At 47.7% G+C, this 23,510-nt stretch overlaps 1 protein-coding gene and 2 non-coding genes across 3 annotated transcripts in view; 2 read left to right on the forward strand and 1 right to left on the reverse strand.

Annotated features, from left to right (window-relative positions):
- The window catches only part of LOC120381403 (zinc finger protein 16-like), a 34,865-nt gene extending 29,286 nt beyond the window's left edge, over positions 1-5,579 (forward strand). The window contains exon 4 of the mRNA XM_039499593.1: positions 4,813-5,579. Coding sequence (XP_039355527.1) covers positions 4,813-5,579 — 767 coding nt within the window. The remainder of the gene's footprint in view (positions 1-4,812) is intronic.
- A 14,501-nt stretch (positions 5,580-20,080) lies between these two features.
- Positions 20,081-20,153, forward strand: TRNAV-AAC. The gene has a single exon. It is a non-coding gene; the product is annotated as a tRNA-Val (tRNA).
- A 1,392-nt stretch (positions 20,154-21,545) lies between these two features.
- TRNAG-UCC lies at positions 21,546-21,617 on the reverse strand. Its single transcript has one exon. It is a non-coding gene; the product is annotated as a tRNA-Gly (tRNA).
- Between the last annotated feature and the right edge of the window lie 1,893 nt (positions 21,618-23,510).

Consider the following 23,510-nt stretch of genomic DNA (forward strand, 5'->3'; position numbering starts at 1 on the left):
TCATAACCAGCAACCCATAACCTGGTCTTAGACACCTCATATCGACCCCCTTTACATCAGATTTGGTGCCACTACAGGACCTTGGTTGCAACCCATGTTCTATATGGTCCCAATTTATATCAATAACGTCACACTTCCCTTACCAATTTTCTACAATTCTGACCTTCGAACTCAGGGGTGAGCAACCTTTCAGAAGTCTTCATTTATTCACTCTAATTTAAGGTTTTGAGTGCCAGTAATACATTTTAACATTTTTAGAAGATCTTTCTCTGTCTATAATATATAACTAAACTATTGTTATATGTAAAGTAAATAAGGCTTTTAAAATGTTTAAGAAACTTCATTTAAAATTAAATTAAAATGCAGAGCCCCCCGGACTGGTGGCCAGGACCCGGTCATTGTGAGTGCCACTTAAAATCAGCTTGCGTGCTGCCTTCAGCACTCATGCCATAGGTTGCCTACCCCTGTTCTAACTAATATTCTTTACTACTGACTTCCCTTTTCTTTCTTATATTTTATTTGGAGAGTGTTTCCTACCAGGGAGCCATTAGTAGGGTCCAGAGCCAGCCCCATCTCCTATATCAAGCTCTGGCTAGTAGGTATGTGATAAACGTGAAGACCCTGCCTCTGTCTGTCAGCTGGGAGACACAAAGGTTCTCTCTTTCTACCCTCTGATGCCGCCTGTCTGTTCTAGGCAAGGTGGGGTGGGACTCTGTTAACATGTGCCTCCCAGAACTTCCATTTACCTGGTGCTGCTGTTCCGTGAATAGTGGGGTTGTGAGTGGGGCAGCAGGTACTGAGTGTTGGACTCTTGCTCTTTCAGGGGCCGGTGACCTTCGAGGAGGTGGCTGTGTATTTCACCAAGGGGGAATGGGCACTACTGGACCCTGTTCAGAGAGCCCTCTACAGGGATGTCATGCAGGAGAACTATGAGACGGTGACCTCGCTGGGTAAGGAGTCCTGTCCCCTGGGTTATTAGAAGCTGTGGGGTCTCTGAAGAACCTGAGTAGTAATAACTGTATACATTTGTTCATCATACAAGTTTTGACAAGTTTCCTTGCCCCCCCTTTTTTTGCCTTATCTCCCACCCACTAGTATCATTTTTGGACATGTGCCTTTTTGGTGCCGTCAGTCATTTTAAAATTGCATTGAATGTATCCTTATTGAATACATTCATAACTACATTAATAACTGTCGCTTTCATGCCTTTTCCTCATTTTAAGAGGAAAATATGCTGCCTGTAGAATTCTAAATTGAGTAAATAGGTGTGTGACTCATGCATGGCTTGTGTGACAGTCAGATGAGCTCTTTTAGGAGAGCGTGTAATGTTACCATTCAGGATCCCATGGGTGAAGGGATAAGCGAGCCGTGGGAGGGACGGAGACGGGGGGTAGTAGATATGCCAGGACATGGGGCGGGTGTGTGCAGGCTTAGAGCTAAGAAGCAGCAGGGAGGTAGGAGACTGTGAGAGACAAGGAGAAAATACAAGAAGTTCTCAAGTTGCCGGGAGGTGGTGCTGACTGAGAGTAATGGGAAGAAGGGGAGGGAAGTGTGGGGGAAGGGCACCCAGGAAGTGGGGTGGGTGGGTCAGTGGGAGGGAGGAGAGGTTTGGGGATCTGGAGCTGTGGGGGATCCCAGACCTTTAACCCCAAATCCCTACCGAAGCCTTGTTGCTTTAGAGCCTCCACTCCAGTTTTATTTCTGTTCAGTTTCACTTTATTATACATTTTTTTCCCCAAATATTATTATTTTAACTCTTGACCTCCCTCTCCCACTCATTACCCCCCTCCTCACATAACCTCCCCATCTCCTATGCACAGCGACCCCGGCCACCGATCCTGAGTCCTTGCTGCATCCTCCCTCCCAGAGCAGGGCCCCTACCCAGGCACAAATGGGCACTTCATTGATGATGTCACAGGCTGGTATAGTCTGTACAATTTTTACTCCTATAAGATTACATATTCCGAAGCCCTTCACACCAGTCGGGCTTATCTCTATACGCCAATACCGTCTGTTCCCCAGTGTTCCCTTCCTAGCTCTGATGCCGCAGAGCCTGGCCTGTGTCCCTGTTCCCGTTCGCCCCCTAACCAACATTCATGGGGCCTCATCTGGAGCACTGTGTCCAGTTTTGGGCCCAACACTATAAGAAGGATGTGGAAAAATTGGAAAGCATCCAGCGGGGGGCAACAAAAATGGTTAGGGGACTGGAACACATGACTTCTGAGGAGAGGCTGAGGGAACTGGGATTGTTTAGTCTGCAGAAGAGAAGAATGAGGGGGGATTTGATAGCTGTTTTCAACTATCTGAAAGGGGGCTCCAAAGAGGATGGATCTAGGGGTACGTCTTCACTACCCGCCGGATCGGCGGGTAGCAATCGATTTCTCGGAGTTTGATATATCGCGTCTCATCTAGACGCGATATATTGAACTCCGAACGCGCTCCTGTCGACTCCGGAACTCCACCACCGCGAACGGTGGTGGCGGAGTCGATGGGGGAGCTGCGGACGTCGATCCCGTGGCGTGAGGACAGGTAAGTAATTCGAACTAAGGTATTCGACTTCAGCTACGCTATTCGTGTAGCTGAAGTTGCGTACCTTAGATCGAACTCCCCCCCCCCCCCCAGTGTAGACCAGGCCTAGACTGTTCTCAGTGGTAGCAGATGACAGAATAAAGAGTAATGATTTCAAGTTGCAATGGGGGAGGTTTAGGTTGGATATTAGGAAACACTATTTCACTAGGAGGGTGGTGAAGGCCTGGGATGAGTTCCCCACGGAGGTGGTGGAATCTCCTTCCTTAGAGGTTTTTAAGATCAGGCTTGACAAAGCCTTGGCTGGGATGATTTAGTTGGGGATTGATCCTGCTTTGAGCAGGGGTGGGACTAGATACCTCCTGAGGTCCCTTCCAACCCTGATATTCTATTATTCCAATTTCCTTCCTCCTCCTGTTTGACCCCATTTATAGAGTAATATTCTCAGCTATACCTTAACCAGTAATTGTGCTGAAATTTAACTAACCAATTCTAACATATTGTGACATAATTCTCTAACCCAGGCGTCGGCCACCTTTCAGAAGTGGTGTGCTGAGTCTTCATTTATTCACTCTAATTTAAGATTTCATGTGTCAATAATACATTTTAACGTTTTTATAAAGTCTCTTTCTATAAGTCTATAATACATAATTGAACTATTGTATGTAAAGTCAGTAAGGTTTTTAAAATGTTTAAGAAGCTTCATTTAAAATTAATTAAAAATGCAGAGCCTTCTGGACCGGTGGCCAGGACCTGGGCAGTGTGAGTGCCACTGAAAATCAGCTCGTGTGCCGCCATAGGTTGCCTACTCCTGCTCTAACCAATTATAAACCACTACCCTAATTAACTTACACCTGGCAACATTAATTATACAGGAGAGAGAAACAATTAGAGAACCAGACTGATTAACAATGTAAAAGTGGTGGCCATAAAGATAAAGCAATACAGAAATGAGGGTTTCACAACCACAACCATTGATAAGTGATTTCTTGCCAGACAGGCTAGTATCAAATTAAGGTTTCTTTAACCATCTTAAGATCCAGACAGGATCATCTTCCTAAGAGCCCAATAGCACCTTATTTCAGTGTGACTGGTTTGGGATGTGAGGATGTGACCCTTCACTTCCCAGCTTATGGCTGCCCCTGGTGCTTAGCCAAAGGCCTTAGCCTAAGAACAAGGCCTCAGGCTATCCTAGTGAGAGAAGGCCCAGACACAGGCACACTGTGATTTTGATTCTTTGTTTTCATACTCCTGTAACTAGCTAAGTGATAAAAATACCCCTAAGTTCTTAAAGTCTAGGCTTTGCAGGCAGGCCTGAATATCTCTATTCTAACAGAGGGTTCTACCCCCTCCCCCATGCTGTGTCTGTCTTGTCTATTTAGACTGTAAATTCTTCAGAGCACGGGTCATCTACTATTCTGCATTTGTACTGTGCCTAGCACAACGGAGACACACTGTTAGTTGGTCCTTAGGCACTAAGGTAATGCGTATGATTAATAATAATAATAATAACTCTCCTGCCACTTGGAGCCAAGGAAGCTGGTCTTGGGATGTTACTGCTTAAAAATGATCTGAGCTTAAAACCATGGAATATTCTTTGTGACAAGTATCCCACAAATTCCACCGACCTCCCTTGTTTTCTTTGTCTGACATAGGGTTTCTAAATTCCAAACCTGATGTGGTCTCACAGCTGGAACGAGGGGAAGAGCCGTGGGTCCTGGACCTCCAGGGTTCTGAGAAAGAAGTGCTTCCAAGAGCTGCCTGCACAGGTGAGGACTTGGTTAAAGCAAGTCAAAAACTGTCCGTGAATACAGGAAACATTTGGGATGCCGCATAAAGACCTTGTGAGCTCTCCAAGTTCAGGATTGTTCCCTGCAGATGTGGAATAATTAGGCAGATGTCACTCATGGCTTCCCACCTATCCTGACTAACAACTGGCAGCAGATCCCTACCTGATCCCACTTTCCCCTGCATGTTCTGGTGAAATGCAGACCAAAACTGATCCCTTCCTCTCTTCTCTGGGGAAAATCAGCTCCTGATAGGTTTGATCTCTCCGGCACATATTTTGGTTTGTTCATCCCTTTTAAAATTCCTGTCTCTGAGATTTCCTTTTCTCAGGCACAGGGAGTGACCTATGTCTGGATTCTCTCTGTCTCCCATCAGGTGATAGGATGGTGCGTGAGAATGAGGAGCAGAAACCCCAGCAGGAAGATGTTGAGCAAGGAGCACCACATGGGACGTTATCAGGAAGACCCAAAGGGAATGTTTCCAGGAGTTGTGCACTCCGAGAAACAGTAAAAGCCTCTGAGACTCAGCAGAGGCCAGGGGAGAACTTCAGTAGCCTCTCAGACGTTATTACACATGAGAGAATCAACTTGGAAGAGACAAACTACACAGGCCACGAGTGCGGTAAAAGCTTCACTCAGCGCTCAAACCTTATCACACATCAGAGAATCCACACAGGGGAGACGCCCTACATGTGCTCTGAGTGCGGGAAAAGCTTCAGTCAGCGCTCAAACCTTATCAGACATCAGAGAACCCACACGGGGGAGACGCCCTACACATGCGCTGAGTGCGGGAAAAGCTTCAGTCGGCGCTCAGTCCTTATCACACATCAGAGAATCCACACAGGGGAGACACCGTACACGTGCGCTGAGTGCGGGAAAAGCTTCAGTCGGCGCTCAAAACTTATTACACATCAGAGAATCCACACAGGGGAGACGCCCTACACGTGCGCTGAGTGCGGGAAAAGCTTCAGTCGGCGCTCACACCTTATCAGACATCAGAGAATCCACACAGGGGAGACACCCTACATGTGCGCTGAGTGCGGGAAAAGCTTCAGTCGGCACTCAAACCTTATCAGACATCAGAGAATCCACACAGGGGAGACGCCCTACACGTGCGCTGAGTGCGGGAAAAGCTTCAGTCAGCGCTCACACCTTATCAGACATCAGAGAATCCACACAGGGGAGACACCCTACATGTGCGCTGAGTGCGGGAAAAGCTTCAGTCGGCGCTCACACCTTATCAGACATCAGAGAATCCACACATGAGAGATCCCCTACACATTCTCTGAGTGCGGGAAAAGTTTCATTGAGCACTCAGACTTTGTCAGACATCGTAGAATCCACAGTGGAGAGAGACCCTACACATGCTCTGCATTTGGGAAAAGCTTCAGTCAGATGTCATTCCCTATTAGAGATCAGAAAATCCAAATCGGAGAGAACTGTAAGAAATGCCTTTGTTGGGGCTTCCCAAAGATTTGTTTTTTAAAAAGCAGCAAAGAATCCTGTGGCACCTTATAGACTAACAGATGTTTTGCAGCATGAGCTTTCGTGGGTGAATACCCACTTCTTCGGATGCAAGCAGACTATATTGGAATTAGCAAATGTGATTTTTAAAAAATCACATTTGCTAATTCCAATATAGTGATCTTTGCACCATCTTCACTGTGGTCTCTCAGCTCTGCCAGATGAGTTGCCTGCTTCTGCCTTTTGCAGCTCACCCGTCTTTGGGGTCAGTCCTGTGATCTTTTCTATCAGCTCCTTTCCTTTTGACTTGTAGGAGCGTGTGTCCCTCCAGCCAGGAATTTCATCAGCTTTATGTGGGGGAGAGAGGGTTGATGCCAAAAAGCTACCCTGAGGCAAAAGTTACCTGTGCCTTACATCCACTAGGACTGTACATGGAATTGGGTGCTCAAGTTAGTGATTTTGGTGTAAAAAGACAATTATAGCTGTAGAGCAGAAGAAGCCGAGGGAGTGAACCTAACAGACAATGATCAAGTGATCTCTCTCCTGCCATCCATCTCCATCCTCTGACAAACAGAGGCTAGGGACACCATTCCTTTCCCATCCTGGCTAATAGCCATTAATGGACTTAACCTCCATGAATTTATCCAGTTTTCTTTTAAACCCTGTTATAGTCCTAGCCTTCACAACCTCTTCAGGCAAGGAGTTCCACAAGTTGACTGTGCGCTGTGTGAAGAAGAACTTCCTTTTATTTGTTTTAAACCAGCTGCCTATTAATTTCATTTGGTGGCCCCTAGTTCTTGTATTATGGGAGTAAGTAAATAACTTTTCCTTATCTACTTTCTCCACATCACTCATGATTTTATATACCTCTATCATATTCCCTCTTAGTCTCCTCTTTTCCAAGCTGAAAAGCCCTAGCCTCTTTAATCTCTCCTCATATGGGACCCGTTCCAAACCCCTAATCATTTTAATTGCCCTTCTCTGAACCTTTTCTAATGCCAGTATATCTTTTTTGAGATGAGGAGACCACATCTGTACATAGAATTCAAGATGTGGGCATACCATGGAGTTATATAAGGGTAATAATATAGTCAGTCTTAGTCTCTATTCCTTTTTAATGATTCCTAACATCCTGTTTGCTTTTTGACCGCCTCTGCACACTGCGTGGACATCTTCAGAGAACTATCCACAATGACTCCAAAATCTTTTTCCTGATTTGTTGTAGCTAAATTAGTCCCCATCATATTTTATGTATAATTGGAGTTATTTTTTCCAATATGCATTACTTTACATTTATTCACATTAAATTTCATTTTCCATTTTGTTGCCCAATCACTTAGTTTTGTGAGATTTTTTTTAAGTTCTTCACAATCTGCTTTGGTCTTAACTATCTTGAGCAGTTTAGTATCATCTGCAAACTTTGCCACCTCACTGTTTACCCCTTTCTCCAAATCATTTATGAATAAGGTGAATAGGATTGGTCCGAGGACTGACCCTTGGGGAACACCACTAGTTACCCCTCTCCATTCTGAGAATTTACCATTAATTCCTACCCTTTGTTCCCTGTCTTTTAACCAGTTCTCAATCCTTGAAAGGACCTTCCCTTTTATCCCATCACAACTTAATTTATGTAAGAGCCTTTGGCGAGGGACCTTGTCAAAGGCTTTCTGGAAATCTAAGTACACTATGTCCACTGAATCCCCCTTGTCTACATGTTTGTTGATCCCATCAAAGAACTCTAATAGATTAGTAAGACATGATTTCCCTTTACGGAAACCGTGTTGACTTTTGCCCAACAATTTATGTTCTTCTATGTGTCTGACAATTTTATTCTTTACTATTGTTTCAACTAATTTGCCCGGTACCGATGTTAGACTTACTGGTCTGTAATTGCCGGGATCACCTCTAGAGCCCTTTTAAAATATTGGCGTTACATTAGCTAACTTCCAGTCATTGGGTACCGAAGTCGATTCAAAGGACAGGTTACAAACCATAGTTAATAGTTCCGCAACTTCACATTTGAGTTCTTTCAGAACTCTTGGGTGAATGCCATCTGGTCCTGGTGACTTGTTAATGTTGAGTTTATCAATTAATTCCAAAACCTCCTCTAGTGACACTTCAGTCTGTGACAGTTCCTCAGATTTGTCACCTACAATTTGGCAATGTTTATGCTCCTTTCTAGGATTTGACTTCCACTTTTTAAAGGAAGTCTTTTTGTCTCTCACTGCTTCTTTTACATGGTTGTTAAGCCCCAGTGAGTCTTTTTTAGTTCTTTTACTGTGTTTCTTAAATTGGGGTATACATTTAAGTTGGGCCTCTATTATGGTGTCGTTAAAGTGTCCATGCAGCTTAAAGGAATTTCACTTTAGTCACTGTACCTTTTAATTTCTGTTTAACTAACCCCCTCATATTTGTATAGTTCTCCTTTTTTGAAATCAAATGCCACAGTGTTGGGCTGTTGAGATGTTCTTCCCACCACAGGGATGTTAAATGTTATTATATTATGCCGTTTATTTCGAGCAACTGCAGTTATTCGGGAGAGTACAGACAGGCAGAGTTTCCTCCCGAGGTAGGTCTCGGTTAGATAAACAATTAAGGCAAGCATTTATACCTCTTGCGACATACACTGAGGAGCAACAACTGCATTTTGTTTGTACATATTCCTTTCTGATAGCTTACTTCTCTCAGCAATTTCTGCTACAATCTGCATTCTATTCTTATCTAACACAAGGTCGAAAACCAGCATCTCTTACAGTTCTTTTCTGCTCACCCACGCCCTGCTTGGAAGTCTCCCGTTATTAGCTGTTAGTTAGCCTGGTAAATATCAAGTCCCTGAGAAAACACAGTTATATGAAGCAAAACAAAATCACAAACAGAAATGTCATTGGAAATTCAAAAATTAAAAAGGAAAATGCAATTCCCATCACTTCATTGTATCTGGGCCATTCCTGTATCGAGAGTACCCACTAAGGGCCCTGTGTGCTTATGGGAAACCTGGAGGAACTCATAGCAGAGCCTGAACATGAAACTCAACTGCTCCCAGGTGCCGCAGTAAAACCCTTTCCCTGCTGTGATGTTGATGATTTTATGAAAATATGCTAATGAGTGTGAATATAATGTAACTGGAACATGCTTCATGCAAAAGGTCTCTTGTGCAGTATCATTACAAAGCTTATTATCTACTGTGTGTGTTCAGCCTATTTGTATGAACCGATCATTCCTGTATCTGAAGCTAGAAATATGAGCTATAACTCTGAGGTCCTGTTGTAATGATGCAAAGTGTGGGCCATTAATAGTGGTTTGGACTCCTGATGGCTCCCATTAACCAGGACAATTGACTGGAGATGGCTCTGTCCTGCACCATCTGTGAGTCAGGCCAGGAGCAATGAAGGCTTGGGGTCTCACAGGGCATGTGACCATGTCACCTGGTACAGGAATCCATCTTAAACCTGGGGCTTTTCCCCAGGAGAGAGACAAAAGATTCCTGCCTTGTACCAAAGCTGTATAAGGGGGTGGAACAGAAGAAAGGTGGCTGCAGTCATGAGAAATCCCCTAGCTACCACCTGAGCTGGAACAAGGACTATACCAGGTGAAAAGATTGGGCCCAGACAAGAAATAAGTCTAGTCTGCAAAAGAAGCTTATTGGAAGATCTCTGAGGGTGAGATTTTATCTGTATTGAGTTTCATACTGTATTAGTCTTAGACTTGCATGTTTTTGTTTTATTTTGCTCTATGGAGAATACAAACTCCACAGAGAAGGAAAAGTTAATGCCTTAGAAAAATCTGTGTGTGTTAGAGTGTCTAGGAACCACTCTCCTATAGCTTCTTTTGTCTGATTTCCTTTAGAAAATCTGAAGCAGGGAGCAGAAAACCATTGTCTTTTCTGAGGTGTGAGCTCAGGACCTACTGAGTACGAGACTGACATGCTGCCAACTATGCTAAGAAGGCCCAGGAAAATGTTTAGGCTCAGTGCATATAGGATCCTCCTACAGCAGTGACTGGAGCAGGGAAGGAGCTGGAAGAAGCAGAGAGATCTGGTGCCCACAGACCTGTCCTGGCATCTTTCTCAGCAGCAAAGAAATGAATTTGCCCTTCCAGTGAACAATCTGCTGGAACTAATGGCAGCACAGGGGCGATGTTTCTAAAGTATGCACCCACCTCTACATTTTAGAACTTACTCTCCTTTTTCTAGCATAGCACTTTGTGTATGAATTAGGCAAAACAAACTACACAAGTAAGAGAAACAAGGTCTTGAGAGAAAGCTTGAACTCATAACCCCAACAGATGGTCCCTCTGCACTAACCAGTTGCACCCCTGTAGATGTTTTTTAAACACATTTGGGAAGCAGGCAGTTATCAGTCTCTGTGGTTCATACCTTTGCCTGGTAATTGAAAGGCTGCTGGTTCAAACTTAACTCAAGATGCGGCTTTTCAGCGATGAGACTCCAGTACATTTTAACAGGAAGAAAATCTCCTCTATTCTGGCTTTGCCCCTTTTGACTCCTTCTGCCCATCTTCTCCTCCCCAGTCTCTTTCCGTCCCCACTGGGGCCATGCAGAGAGGAGCCCCAGTCAGTCTCTGTCACAGAGTCTGTATCCCATAAAGGGAGGGAGGGGTCTCTCTAAAACATTGATAATGAGGAGGGGAGTGGTGTGCGTGGTTAGGGGGAGACAGGATGGAGAACTAACAGTGGGGCACAGAGAGATCCCCCCAGATTGGGGAGATCCCCTGCTGCCCCCCATCAGCCAGCTGTGAGAAGAACAGCTGTGGTGGTGGGGGGGTCTCCACATGCTGCCCCCGCCCCAACTGCCAACTCTGCCAACTGTGGCAATGGGAGCTGCAGGGGTGGAGTCTGCGGGCAGCGGTGCGCAGAGACGCCCCCGGCCCTCCAGCTTAGGGGCTGCGGGTTGCTTTCGGGAGATGCCCGAGGTAAATGCTGCACCTCACCCTCTCCTGCGACCCCAACCCCCTGCCCCAGCCCAGACCCCACACCTGCATCCAAACTCCCTCCAAGAGCCTGCCCCCCACACTGCCTCCTTCACCACAACCCCCTGACTGAGCCCAGACCCTGCACCCAAACTCTCCCAGAGCCCAACCCCTCTCCCTCCCACAACCAAACTCCTTCCCAGAGCCTTAGGCAGGTGTGTGTGGCAGGTGGGGCAGGACTTGGTCCCATTCTGGGCACCACCAAAAATTATACAAACCTGCCACCCCTGTCCAGCCCAATCTTCTGCTGATGCACCTCAGCCCACAACCGTGCAGTGTTTGAAGCTTTCATTGCTTAAATTCCAGGACACAGAGGGATTTCAGCTCCCCTTTGCCCAGAGGGAACCTTCACCCCACTCCTAACCAGGTTCTTGTCCATGGGATCACTGTAGGGGGGCTGGGTCCCTCTGTGTCTTTTCTCTCTCTAGGACAGGCCTGGGTGCAATAACTGGGGGCATCTGAGCACCCAGGACCTTCTGTGGGGCTGCCATTCCCCTTCCCCTTCTGTGGTCCCATCTGTCATTGACTCCAGCCTTTTTTCTATCCATCGTCAGCACCATCCCAAGCCAGCAGCACTCGCCTCAAAAAAACAAAGAGTCCCATGGCACCTTACAGACTAACAGACCTATTGGAGCATAAGCTTCCGTGGGTGGATACCCACTTCGTCAGGTGAATGTAGTGGAAATTTGCAGGGGCAGGTATACGTATGCAGGCAAGAAGCAGGCTAGAGATAAGGAGGTTAGTTCAATCAGGGAGGATGAGACCCTCTTCTAGCAGTTGAGGTGTGATCACCAAGGGAGGAGAAACTGCTTTTGTAGTTGGCTAGCCAGGCACAGAATTCCCACTCCATTCATCTGACGAAGTGGGGATTCACCCATGAAAGCTCATGCTCCAATACGTCTGTTAGGCTAGAAGGTGCCACAGGACTCTGTTGCCTTTTACAGATCCAGACTAACATGGCCACCCCTCTGATACTCAAAAAGACAGTGTCCCCTGCTGGGAGTAAATCACTGACCCCTCTCCTCCCTGAGCACTGACTGCCCCTCTGTTTCCTTGCCTCTCAGGCTGTGCAGATGGGACCTTTCCCTCCAGTGCTGGAGGATTCACCCTTCTCATCTACCATTGTCCCAAGCAGCACAGCGGGTGGGAATCTTAAACGTACCGAGGTGACTTAGGAGCAGAACCCCCCCCCAGACCTTCCATGCAATTGTCACTTGCCCCTCACTGAGCAGGACTGAAACTGGTGCAGGGAGACTAGTGGGCCACATCCCCTCTGGGCATGAGCAAAGCAGCAGGGTGAAAAAATGATCATGAAGATGCTGGGGATTGAACCGAGGGCCTCATATATGCAAAGCATGTGCTCAACCACTGAGCTACATCCCCTAGCAGGTTGTGTTTGCTATGGGTTACACTCAGAGCCCTCCTGTTTCCAGAGCATCCAGTGACCTATAAGCTTCACGAGAAGCCCGTTCCCCTCTCTGAGGACCAATCCTGCTCTCCTGGAGGTGACTTGATCATAGGGGTCACTTTTCAGCAGGGCCAGATTCTATGTGTGGGGCAGAGAGAGTGGATGCCCTGGTCTCAGGGTGCAGAGATACACTCAGCCATCTCCCCTGCATTGGGTTGGGGGTGCTGCAATCGCCTGCTGCAAGGTCATGGTCGGGGATGCTGTGAGCAGCTCAACACCTCACCCTGGTGGCAGAAGTGGTGTGCGGAGCTCCAGGTGTTTCTAGGATCTGCTATTTCCACCTGCCTGTAAACTCCAGCTTTCCCCAGCACATTCACTGCGGTTCAATTGGGTCAGTTTCCATGGCTGAAGAGCAAAGAATGGCTCCCAGTTTCCCTTCTATCGGCAGCAGGATTAGCCTGTGTCGGTGGTTAATGAGGTGGATCTAGTTGTAGATTGTTATTCATTCCCCACCTTGACAATTCACACAGTCCCTTTCCCAGGCAGATTCCCAGCACCTCAGTGATCCTGGTAGCAGGGTTGGGTCCTGAGATTTTCAGGGTTCTTTTCCCCTCCACCTGGAGTGAACTCAGCTTTTCCCCATCCCAGACAATCCATGAAATAACAACAGCAGCATAAAGAAAGAGGGAAGGTAAAAGCAGCAAAGAATCCTGTGGCACCTTATAGACTAACAGACGTTTTGCAGCATGAGCTTTCGTGGGTGAATACCCACTTCTTCGGATGCAAGTAGTGGAAATTTCCAGGGGTAGGTATATATATGCAAGCAAGAAGCAAGCTAGAGATAACGAGGTTAGTTCAATCAGGGAGGATGAGGCCCTGTTCTAGCAGTTGAGTGAAAACCAAGAGAGGAGAAACTGGTTCTGTAATTGGCAAGCCATTCACAGTCTTTGTTTAATCCTGAGCTGATGGTGTCAAATTTGCAGATGAACTGGAGCTCAGCAGTTTCTCTTTGAAGTCTGGTCCTGAAGTTTTTGCTGCAGGACGGCCACCTTAAGATCTGCTATTGTGTGGCCAGGGAGGTTGAAGTGTTCTCCTACAGGTTTTTGTATATTGCCATTCCTAATATCTGATTTGTGTCCATTTATCCTTTTCCTTAGAGACTGTCCAGTCTGGCCGATGTACATAGCAGAGGGGCATTGCTGGCATATGATGGCATATATTACACTGGTGGACGTGCAGGTGAATGAACCGGTGATGGTGTGGCTGATCTGGTTAGGTCCTGTGATGGTGTTGCTGGTGTAGATATGTGGGCAGAGTTGGCATCGAGGTTTGTTGCATGGATTAGTTCCTGAGATAGAGTTACTATGGTGCAGGGTCCATAGTGGGAGGGAAAGAGTGGGAGGGAACATCTCACGGCCAGGGCTGGATGTGCCCAGAGCCCCCTGCTTGTCCATTGTTTCCATGGAATTTGGCCCCCTGCTTTGCACAAGGGACAGAGAAAGATCTTGCTGTTCCTGTGTCTGTGCAAAGAAAATTGTGCTTCTGTATGAAAAGAGAGGCGGGAAATGGGCCCATGATGGATTAAGGATTAAGAGCAAAGGACAATGATGGGAAGGTTCACAATTGACTCAGTAGTTGCATACAAAGGTGCAGGTTTGGCAGTTACACTGGGAAATTCTGGCTCCTTCTGAGGCTCAGGTTGGCCACCCCGGTCTAGGTGTAGAAGTTACAACGTTTAAACTTGAAAGAGGGGCCAATTTCCCCATCATTTCACACCTTTACACCCAAACACGATGACTTTCTGAATGAACCCTCCTCGTTCAGCCAGAAGATCTTGGGGTGGATGTAGGAGTCACTGGGTAAAAATCTCTGGACTCTGTTCTGAATCAGGTCAGAGCAGAGGTACCTAGTGATCTAGTCTGGCTGTAAAATCTATAGATCAACACCATTAATATGAAATTAATCCTAAGAAACGGCTGTTCCCCACCCATACCCCAGCAAAGGGCTCTCCAGGGAAGGGGGCTGTTGAGGAAGGGAAGAAGGAAGACGTCCTTCTCCCCCTGGAGGAACTGGGCTCTGCGCTTTTGACAGAAAGGAGGGGAAGGAAATGGCCACACGATGGCAGCAGAATCTAAGAAATGAAACACAATAGGCTTATGTCCACACTGCAATGAAACACCCAGGGCTGCCCCATACCAGCTCAGGGTCCCAGGGCTTGGGCTGTGGGGTGGTAAATTTGCAGTGTAGACATCTCGGCTCAGGCTCAATAACGGGCTCTGAGACCCCACAAGGCTGGGAGGGAGTGTAGCAAGTAAAAAAGGTAGAACGGCAGTGGAGTATTACCCTAGTCTCAATGGCATTTCTCCATCGGTCTGTCTGCTTTGGGGCAGGGACAATAACACATCCTGCTGCATTCGTTATTTCAAAGGGCGGTTTAGGATTTTCATTCTCACACATGGTGCACGAAGCAGGACTCAACCCTCAGTGTAAACTAAATGAGCCGCCCATAGATTCTGGCAACCACAATGAGCATTTGGTGTGAGAGCTCAGACCTGCCCCTGTCCCAGAGGGTTGGGGTCATCTGTGAGGGGACTGGGCCACTGACCTACCAGCTCCTAACTCCCAAACTTTCAGTAATATCATCAGTGCCTGTGAGTGTAATTTAAACCATCAAAACAGTCATAGTGGGCTAGACCATAGTCTGGACTTCGGGTCTGGAAAAGAGCTGGCACAATCCTTAGACCAGGTTGTTATATAAAATGCACATGGATTTGAACCCTTCACATACAGTAATGGGAAAGTTCTTGGTTCAGGCTTGTAGCAATGATGGAATAAACTGCAAGTTCAAATCAAGTCTCTGGAGTCAATCTGCAGCTGGGATGGGTCATTCAGTCCTTTGTCTAGAGCTTCAGTTTGTAGCAAAGTCCCTCCAGAGGTATGAAGCAGGATTGAAGACAAGATGGAGACGAGGCATCAGCCTTTTATAGTCTCTTGCCATGTGGTCTTTGCTTTCTTTGTCCCAAGGACACTCTATCCAGCACGTAGCATAGAAAAATATTAGAGTTCTGTCCATAGGCAGGTCCCTGCATACCTTGCTGAGTCGAGTCACAAGGCGTATCTGCCTTCTCTCAGTGGGTCAATTGTATAGTTGATGGTCCTTAATGGGCCATCAAGCAGGCTAGGCAGAACTGACTCCAACTTGTCTGGGGTGTTCCCCGGAAGCAGAGCACAAGTTTGAAATATGGACAGAACAGAGCCAATACTTATAACGTCAACTACAAAAATGATACACATCTAGAGATAGCATCATTATAATCAGCCGATCAGAACCTCTCCATAGACCCCTTACATGACAACCTTTCTACAATATTGGCTGCAAATATAGCACAGTGGTCGCAACGGTGATCTATACAGTTACAGATTATGTCAATAACATCACAGGAGGTGACATGGCATCAGCGAGACTGATAGTGGAATACTGCCTCCAGTTTTGGTGTCCTCAGTTTAAAAAGATGTTGTGAAACTGGAGCTGGGGCAGCAAAGAGCCACCAAATGTCCTGAGGGCTGGAGAAAAATGCCTTCTAGTGAGCTATTGAAAGAGCTCAACCTGTTTAGCTTATCAAAATAAGATTGAAAGGTGACTTCATTGAAGTGTTGAAGTGCCTTAATGGAGAGAAAAGATTGGGTATTAAAGGGTTCTTTAATCTAGCAGAGAAAGGCATAACAAGACCCAATGGCTGGAAGGTGAAAAGAGACAAATTCATATTACAACTAAGGCACAAATATTCAACAGCGAGGATGATTCATCACAGGAACAAGCTACCAAGGAAAGTGGTGGATTCTCCATCTCCTGATGTCATTTAATGAAGACTAGATGCCTTTCTGGAATGTGTTTGCCCCAAAAGTAGCTCTTGTGTCCTACAGGAGGCCTGTGATACGCAGGGGGTCAGATTAGATGCTCTAATGGTCTCTTCTGGCCATAAAGTCGACTAATTTCTGAAAAACTGAGTGTAGCATTGGGAGCAGCGTCTGATGTTTCCCTGTCTAGCCGGCTTGCTGCCTAGAACGAACGCTCCTTGAGTGGGGTGATCCCCAGGGAGTAGCTCAAACCTGCAAAGTGCCTGGCCAGGGGCAGGACATTGGCACAGCAAGGGAGGGGTGTGGCAGTGACATCACAAAGGCCTTTTGCAGGACCTCAGACTATTGGTCCAAGGTGGTGGGGAGGTGGTGACCTCACAGAGAGATGCTGACATCAGCCAGGCAGGACAGGGGCGAGGGGCCAGGGAAACCTCAGAGACCCCTGTGGCTTTGCTGCAGCAAGTCTCCTTCTCCAGGTCTCTCTCTGAGGACTGGGAGAGTATTCGGGTTCACGGACGTGAGCACCAGGAGGAACCTCTTTCGCGTTTTCTCCTTCCCTTTTAGTGATTTTACTAGAAAACAGCCATCCCTGTTTAGAAGGTAAGAACCTCCTGGAGGTTTGAAACCTGTTCAGTCTGATCCATCTGGTGACGGGTCACTTCCCTTCTCTATACCTCAGGCTCCTCCCCATCTGCCCAATGGGAACAGGGACAGTTCTCAAACTCTGGGCAGTCGTGAGCCTGAGTGAGATAAGGGGCGTTAAAGCCCTCTGTGAAGGAGAAAGGGGAGTTTCATGGTGTTTAACACCAAGGAATTCTAAAGTTTGCTAAAATGTCTAGTCTGCAGAAACAAGAAATGGCCGGGCCAAACTTTTTAACCATTGCCTTTTCTAAAGCCCATTCAGGGGTGTGAGTCCCTGTCTTTCAGGTACCTGGGGTTCTTTGCCAGCAGGAGAGAAGAGGTTCCTGCCTCCATTTTTGTGGCCTTAACAAACCAGGTGTTGTGCCCCAGTTCTCATCTGAGATCCCTGAAAAAGAACATCTTCCCATCCATGAACAAGACAGGACCTATCTTTCAAAGGGGAACAAAGAGACCCCTGGGACTTACAGACTAGCCAGCCTCACTTCCATAGCTGGAGAGATACTGCAATACATTCTTAAACAGTTTGTCAGCAGCACCTACAGGAGAATTTGGTTCTTAGGACGAGTGAGCATGGATCTGTCAAGAACAAATCATCCCAAACCCAGCCTCTTTCCTTCTTTGGCAGGGTTCCGGGCCTAGTGGAGGTGGGTGAACAGTAGATGGGATCTATCTTGGGGTTACTAAGGCTTTTGACACAGTCCCGCAGGACATTCTCACAAGCAAACGAGGGAAATGCGGTCTAGATGCAATCACTGTCATGTGGGTGCAGAGCTGGTTGAAAGCCCAGACTCCAAGGGCCCTTCTCCAGGTTTGGCTGCCCAACGGAGAGGGGGCACCTCGTGGTTCCGGCAGGGATCAGTCCGGGGTCCAGTACTATTCAATAGTTTCATGAATGATTTGGAAAATGGAGTGGAGATCATGCTTCTAAAATGTGCAAATGACACCAAGCACTTTGGAGCTCAGGACTGGAATTCAAAACTCCCTTAATGAATTGGAGACTTGGTCTTCTTGATCCAAACCCCATGGCTAGGCCCCTCTCTCTAGACTGGGCTGAAGTGAAACCCCAGAGCCAAACACTCCTCCTCCTGGGCAGTGCGCTCTGACCTTGAATGGTCAGATGCTGCTTAGCGCTGTCAGAGCAGCTTTGGCTGGGGGATTCTCCCAGCAGTTTCCAATAGCGGTAAAGTATTAAATCCCCATTTGCTTGCTGGGGACGGAGCCCTAGAGGGGGGAGCAACTTGCCCAAAGTCCCACTGGAAAAGGAAAACAACCAGCAGTGGAACCAATAGGGGTGTCAGGATCTTGGAGGCGCTGTCACCCCCACACTAGGGCGGTGTTCTGCACCCCCTGCGGCTGGCTGAGTTTCTCCGTCCCTTGGCAATAAGACAGTCTAGAACCCCAACCAGGGTTATTCTATCTGCTACCCAAGATCCATAAACCTGGAAATCCTGGATGCCCCATCATCTCAGGCATTGGCACCCTGACAGCAGGATTGTCTGGCTGTGTAGACGCTCCATCATCATTCCACACAAAGATGGACTACAAGCCGTCAGGAACAGTATCCCCGATAATGTCACAGCTGAACTTTGTGACTTTGTCCTCACCCATAACTATTTCACATTTGGGGACAATGTTTACCTTCAAGTCAGCGGCACTGCTATGGGTACTCACATGGCCCCACAGTATGCCAACATTTTTATGGCTGACTTAGAACAACGCTTCCTCAGCTCTCGTCCCCTAATGCCCCTACTCTACTTGTGCTACACTGATGACATCTTCATCATCTGGTCCCATGGAAAAGAAAACCCTTGAGGAATTCCACCATGATTTCAACAATTTCCATCCCACCTACAATCTCTGCCTGGACCAGTCCACACAAGAGATCCACTTCCTGGACACTACTGTGCTAATAAGCGATGGTCACATAAACACCACCCTATACCGGAAACATACTGAACGCTGTACTTACCTACATGTCTCCAGCTTTCACCCAGACCACATCACACAATCCATTGTCTACAGCCAAGCTCTAAGCTACAACCGCATTTGCCAACCCCTCAGACAGAGACAAACACCTACAAGATCTCTATCAAGCGTTCTTACAACTACAGTACCCACCTGCTGAAGTGAAGAAGCAGATTGATAGAACCAGAAGAGTACCCAGAAGTCACCTACTACAGGACAGGCCCAACAAAGAAAGTAACAGAACCCCACTAGCCGTCACCTTCAGCCCCCAACTAAAACCTCTCCAGTGCATCATCAAGGATCTACAACCCATCCTGAAGGACAATCCCTCACGCTCACAGATCTTGGAAGCCAGGTCAGTCCTTGCTTACTGACAGCCACCCAACCTGAAGCAAATACTTACCAGCAACCACACAACAAAAACACTAACCCAGGAACCTATCCTTGCAACTAAGCCCATTGCCAACTCTCTCCCCATATCTGTTCAGGGGACACCATCATAGGACCTAATCACATCAGCCATGCCATCAGGGGCTCATTCACCTGCACATCTACCAATGTGATATGTGCCATCATGTGCCAGCAATGCCTCTCTGCCATGTACATTGGCCAAACCAGAGAGTCTCTACATAAAAGAATAAATGGAAACAAATCAGACATCAAGAATTATAACATTCAAACACAGCCAGAGAACACTTCAATCTCCCTGGTCACTCGATTACAGACCTAAAAGTCGCAATATTACAACAAAAAACCTTCAACAACAGACTCTCACGAGAGATGCTGAATTGGAATTAATTTGCAAACTGGACACCGTTAAATTAGGCTTGAATAAAGACTGGGAGTGGGTGGGTCATTACACAAAGTAAAATTATTTCCCCATCTTTATTTGTCCCCCTACTGTTACTCACACCTTCTTGTCAACTGTTGGAAATGGGCCATCCTGATTGTCACTACAGGTTTTTTTCTCCTGCTGATAATAGCTCACCTTAACTGCTCACTCTCATTATAGTGTGGATGGCAACACCCATTTTTTCATGTTCTCTGTGTATATATATATCTTCCTGCTGTATTTTCCACTGTATGCATCTGATTAAGTGGATTTTAGCCCACGAAAGCTTATGCTCAAATAAGTTTGTTAGTCTCTAAGGTGCCACAAGTACTCCTCATTATTTTTGCAGATAAATTCATGGAGGTGAAGTCCATTAATGGCTATTAGGCAGCCTGGGTAAGGAATGGTATCCCAAGCCTCTGTTTGTCAGAGGGTGGAGATGGATGGCAGGAGAGAGATCACTTGATCATTTCCGGTTAGGTTCACGCCCTCTGGGGCACCTGGCATTGGCCACTGTTGGCAGACAGGATATGGGGTTGGATGGACCTTTGGTCTGACCCAGTCTGGCCATTCTTCTGTTCTTATGAAGGGAGGGGCAGAGCCCTGCAATAGAGTTTCTGTAGTGTAGTGGTTATCACATTTGCTTAACACGCAAAAGGTCCCTGGTTCAAAACCAGGCAGAAACATGATGGCTTAATTTTTCCCAGCTCCTAGTGGCCTGTCCCTGCTGTTGTAGGAGCAGCAGTGATTTCTATGCTCAATAGGTCTGTTATACTTCCCCCATTCCCATTTTTGTCTCCTCTCCCTCTCTGAATGCCTGTGAAGTGGCTTTCCCCCTCCCCCTCCCGCTCCCTCCTGCAATGCTTGTGGGATGAAGGGGCTGGTTGAACAGCTGGAAGATCAGAAGAGCTCCTAGATAGACAAGGTGTCTGGGACTCTCATTAGGCAGCGATCACACACCCAGAGCATGGACACTGGCTGAGGTGGAGTGTGACCCACCAGATGCAGCCAAGTCATCTCTAGTCGCAGGCCATGAGGAGCAGGTCCTTAAAAGGGGAAGGGGCCCTGTGCTCAGGAGTCACTCACAAGCTTGTACCTCCAGTGAATGCCCTTCGCCCGGACTGCCTGGCCAGTGGTTCGCTGCATTGCAGTTCATTGTGCCTCAGGAAGACTTACCTTCATCGCACTGTCCATCGCGGCGCTGTGGGACACTTACCTTGCAGAATCCTGTGCCTGCCTCTTGGCTTCCCAGGGGTGGCTACTTGCAGCCCAGGAGAAGAAGGATGGTTCTGGTGAAAGAAAGACAAGCAAAGCTCTGGGAGGAAATTTGGGTGTGGGCTCTGCGCTGGGGGTGGGGGTGGGGTGCAGGAGGGGTGGTGCAGCTCCCAAAGTGACCGGTACACACAACCCTCTGGCAGCAGCTCCTAGATGAGTGGGGCCAGGGGATCTCCATGTGCTGCTGTCTGCAGGCGCTGCCTCCAGAGCTCCCATTGGCTACAGTTCCTGGCCAATGGGAGCTGCAGAGTCGGTGCTCGGGGCAGGGGCAGCACGTGGAGACACTCCCCCCACCCCAGGGGATGCTGGGACATGCCAGCCACTTCTGGGAGCGGCACGGAGGGACGGAGGTAGAGTGGGCATGGAGCCACCTTAGTGCTGCTGGCACATCTCTGCACACCCATTGGGGAGGGGAGCAGAGGGCCTCCATGTGCTGCCTGGGGTAGGGGCAGTGCACAGAGCTGCCTCCCCTCCCGGGTCTATTCCAGGAGTGGGTGGGTGGGGTCTTTTGGCCTGCAAGGTGCAGCAGGTCAGACTAGATGATCACACTGGTCCCTTCTGACCTTAAAGGCTCTGAGTCTAAAAGGGAGAGGGAAGTAAAGGAATTTAAAAAAAAAATAAACTAAGCATTGTAATACCAGGATGACTCCAACTGCTCATTATATAGTCCCACCCCTTTCTTCCTCCACTGGGTGTTTAATGACCTGTTGGGATTTGGGACACTGATTCTCTCATTCCATTGATAAACTGATACAACATGACTGAAATTAAACCAGTTCCCAGTGGAGAAATCATCATATCATTGCATTGGCTGGGAATCTAACCCAAGTCAACTGCTTGGAAGGCAGCTATGCTCACCACTATACCACCAATGCATCTGGTGAAAGTCTCTGATTTTTCACACTTGGTGATTGGTCACCTTACTTCTCAGCATGAGGCGAATGTCTCTGTGGTCTCTGCCATTCATCGTGGGGAGTTTCCCCACTGATAACAGTTGTTGCTGGGTTGGGGATGGGAGACAGAAGAGGCGTTTATTCTGTTTCATTCCTCTCCATTTTCTGTTCCTCCCCTTCCCTTCCAGGGTCCTCCCTTCCATTTCAGACTGTGCAGTGACACCCTCCCCGCACCCAGGACTCTCGAGCCTCTGGAGCAGCACGATCCCATGAGATCCTCAGTGACCAAGGGTCTTTTCCAACTTCCAGGTGACCCAACTTGAGTCTAAAGGAAGCTCTGTTCCTTCCTGGGGATCCTCTCTCCCTTCATGGAGATCAAGAGCATGAAGCCTCTGCCTTGCCTCCTGGGTCTGAATTAATGTCCCATTTCCCACTATCTGCTCGAAAGAAACAAATGTTTCTAACCCAGGTGAGCGGCGTTAATTCAGCTGGAATCCTTCACCCACATTCCTTAGGAGATACAGACTCTCTGTGACACAGACTGACTGGGGTTCATCTCTGCATGTCCCCAATGGGGAAGGAAAGACACTGAGGGGGAAGGAAGAAGATGGACAGAAGGAGTCAAATGGGGCTAGACCAGAATAGGACATTTTCTGCCTGTTAAAATGTACTAGACTCTAATTGCTTAAAACAAAACAAAAACCCACCAGCTTCTGTTTGAACCATCAGCTTTTCACAGAGCAGCCAAAGTGGTGAAGCACAGACACACATAACCACCGACAGCCCAAGTTTGTCTAAGAAGCACCTATAGTGGCTCATGCAGGGGGAAATACAGCTGTGGGTGTGAGTTCAGGCCTCACCCAGAGCATTGGTTTCCATTAGCCACAGAGCTTCCCCCACTTGCTTTGCCCAATTCACATGGAAAGTGCCATAGGAGGGTGATGAGAGTAAATTCTAAACTCTGAAATGCGGAGGTTGGCCCAGAGATTGGGATAAGGGGTTTGAAGAGAAAAAGCTCTAAGAGTATAAAACCAGACAGTCTACAGGGGCAGGTTCGGTACAACGCCTCAACAGGGAGCCATTCGGGGGGGTTCACTCCCTCTGTTCAATGTCCTGAGAGGTATTTGAAGATGAAGATAACGCCATGGCTAACAGGTGACTGGCATGTCCTGGGTTAAAGAAAGGGACCTGGGTTAATAGTCTGAAGATTTGCGTTACCGTCACTGTCTGACCCCCCTTCAGTGTGGAGCAGGTGTGTACGTTGCTGGGTGGAACGCACAGACTCCTGCAGAGCAGGGGCAGCTGTTTCCATGGCAGAGAGCCTGGCACTTAGGAGACTTTCTACACTTGCTGTTTTGAAGCAATTCAGTAAAATAACAGTGGAGCTACAATGTCTGGTCCAAAATTTCAGCCCCCCTGGTGCAAAAACGCTATTTTAGGATCTACATCGGAGGCTCCTGGCACTAGGATACCTGGCCAGAGAGCTCAGTGGGGGTGTAACAGATGCTGACTCTGAGGGTCCCGGGCTAAATCCACTTGCAGGGGGAAGTGTTTTGATTTATTTGATGGATAATGAGCACCAGCTACCAGGGGAGAAGCCCTGAGAGTCGCTGCCACTCCAGCTGCTGCTAGGGCAGGGGGGAGCCCCAGGGGGCCAGCTGCTGCTCTGGCCACCCCAGAAGTGCTGCCAGAGGCCACCAAGCTGTGGCTGCTCCTGCTGCCCTCGGGACCACTGGTCAAGTGGTCCCCGGGCCAGCCGCATTGGCCGCTGCTTGGGCGGTCCCTGGAGCCACTTGATTGAGTGGCCCTGGAGTCAGCCACTGTGCCCACTGCAGAAGTCACGGAGGTTGCAGGAAGTCACAGAATCCATCACTT

Source organism: Mauremys reevesii, linkage group 14 (genome assembly GCF_016161935.1).
Source record: "Mauremys reevesii isolate NIE-2019 linkage group 14, ASM1616193v1, whole genome shotgun sequence".
Taxonomy (NCBI): domain Eukaryota; kingdom Metazoa; phylum Chordata; order Testudines; family Geoemydidae; genus Mauremys; species Mauremys reevesii.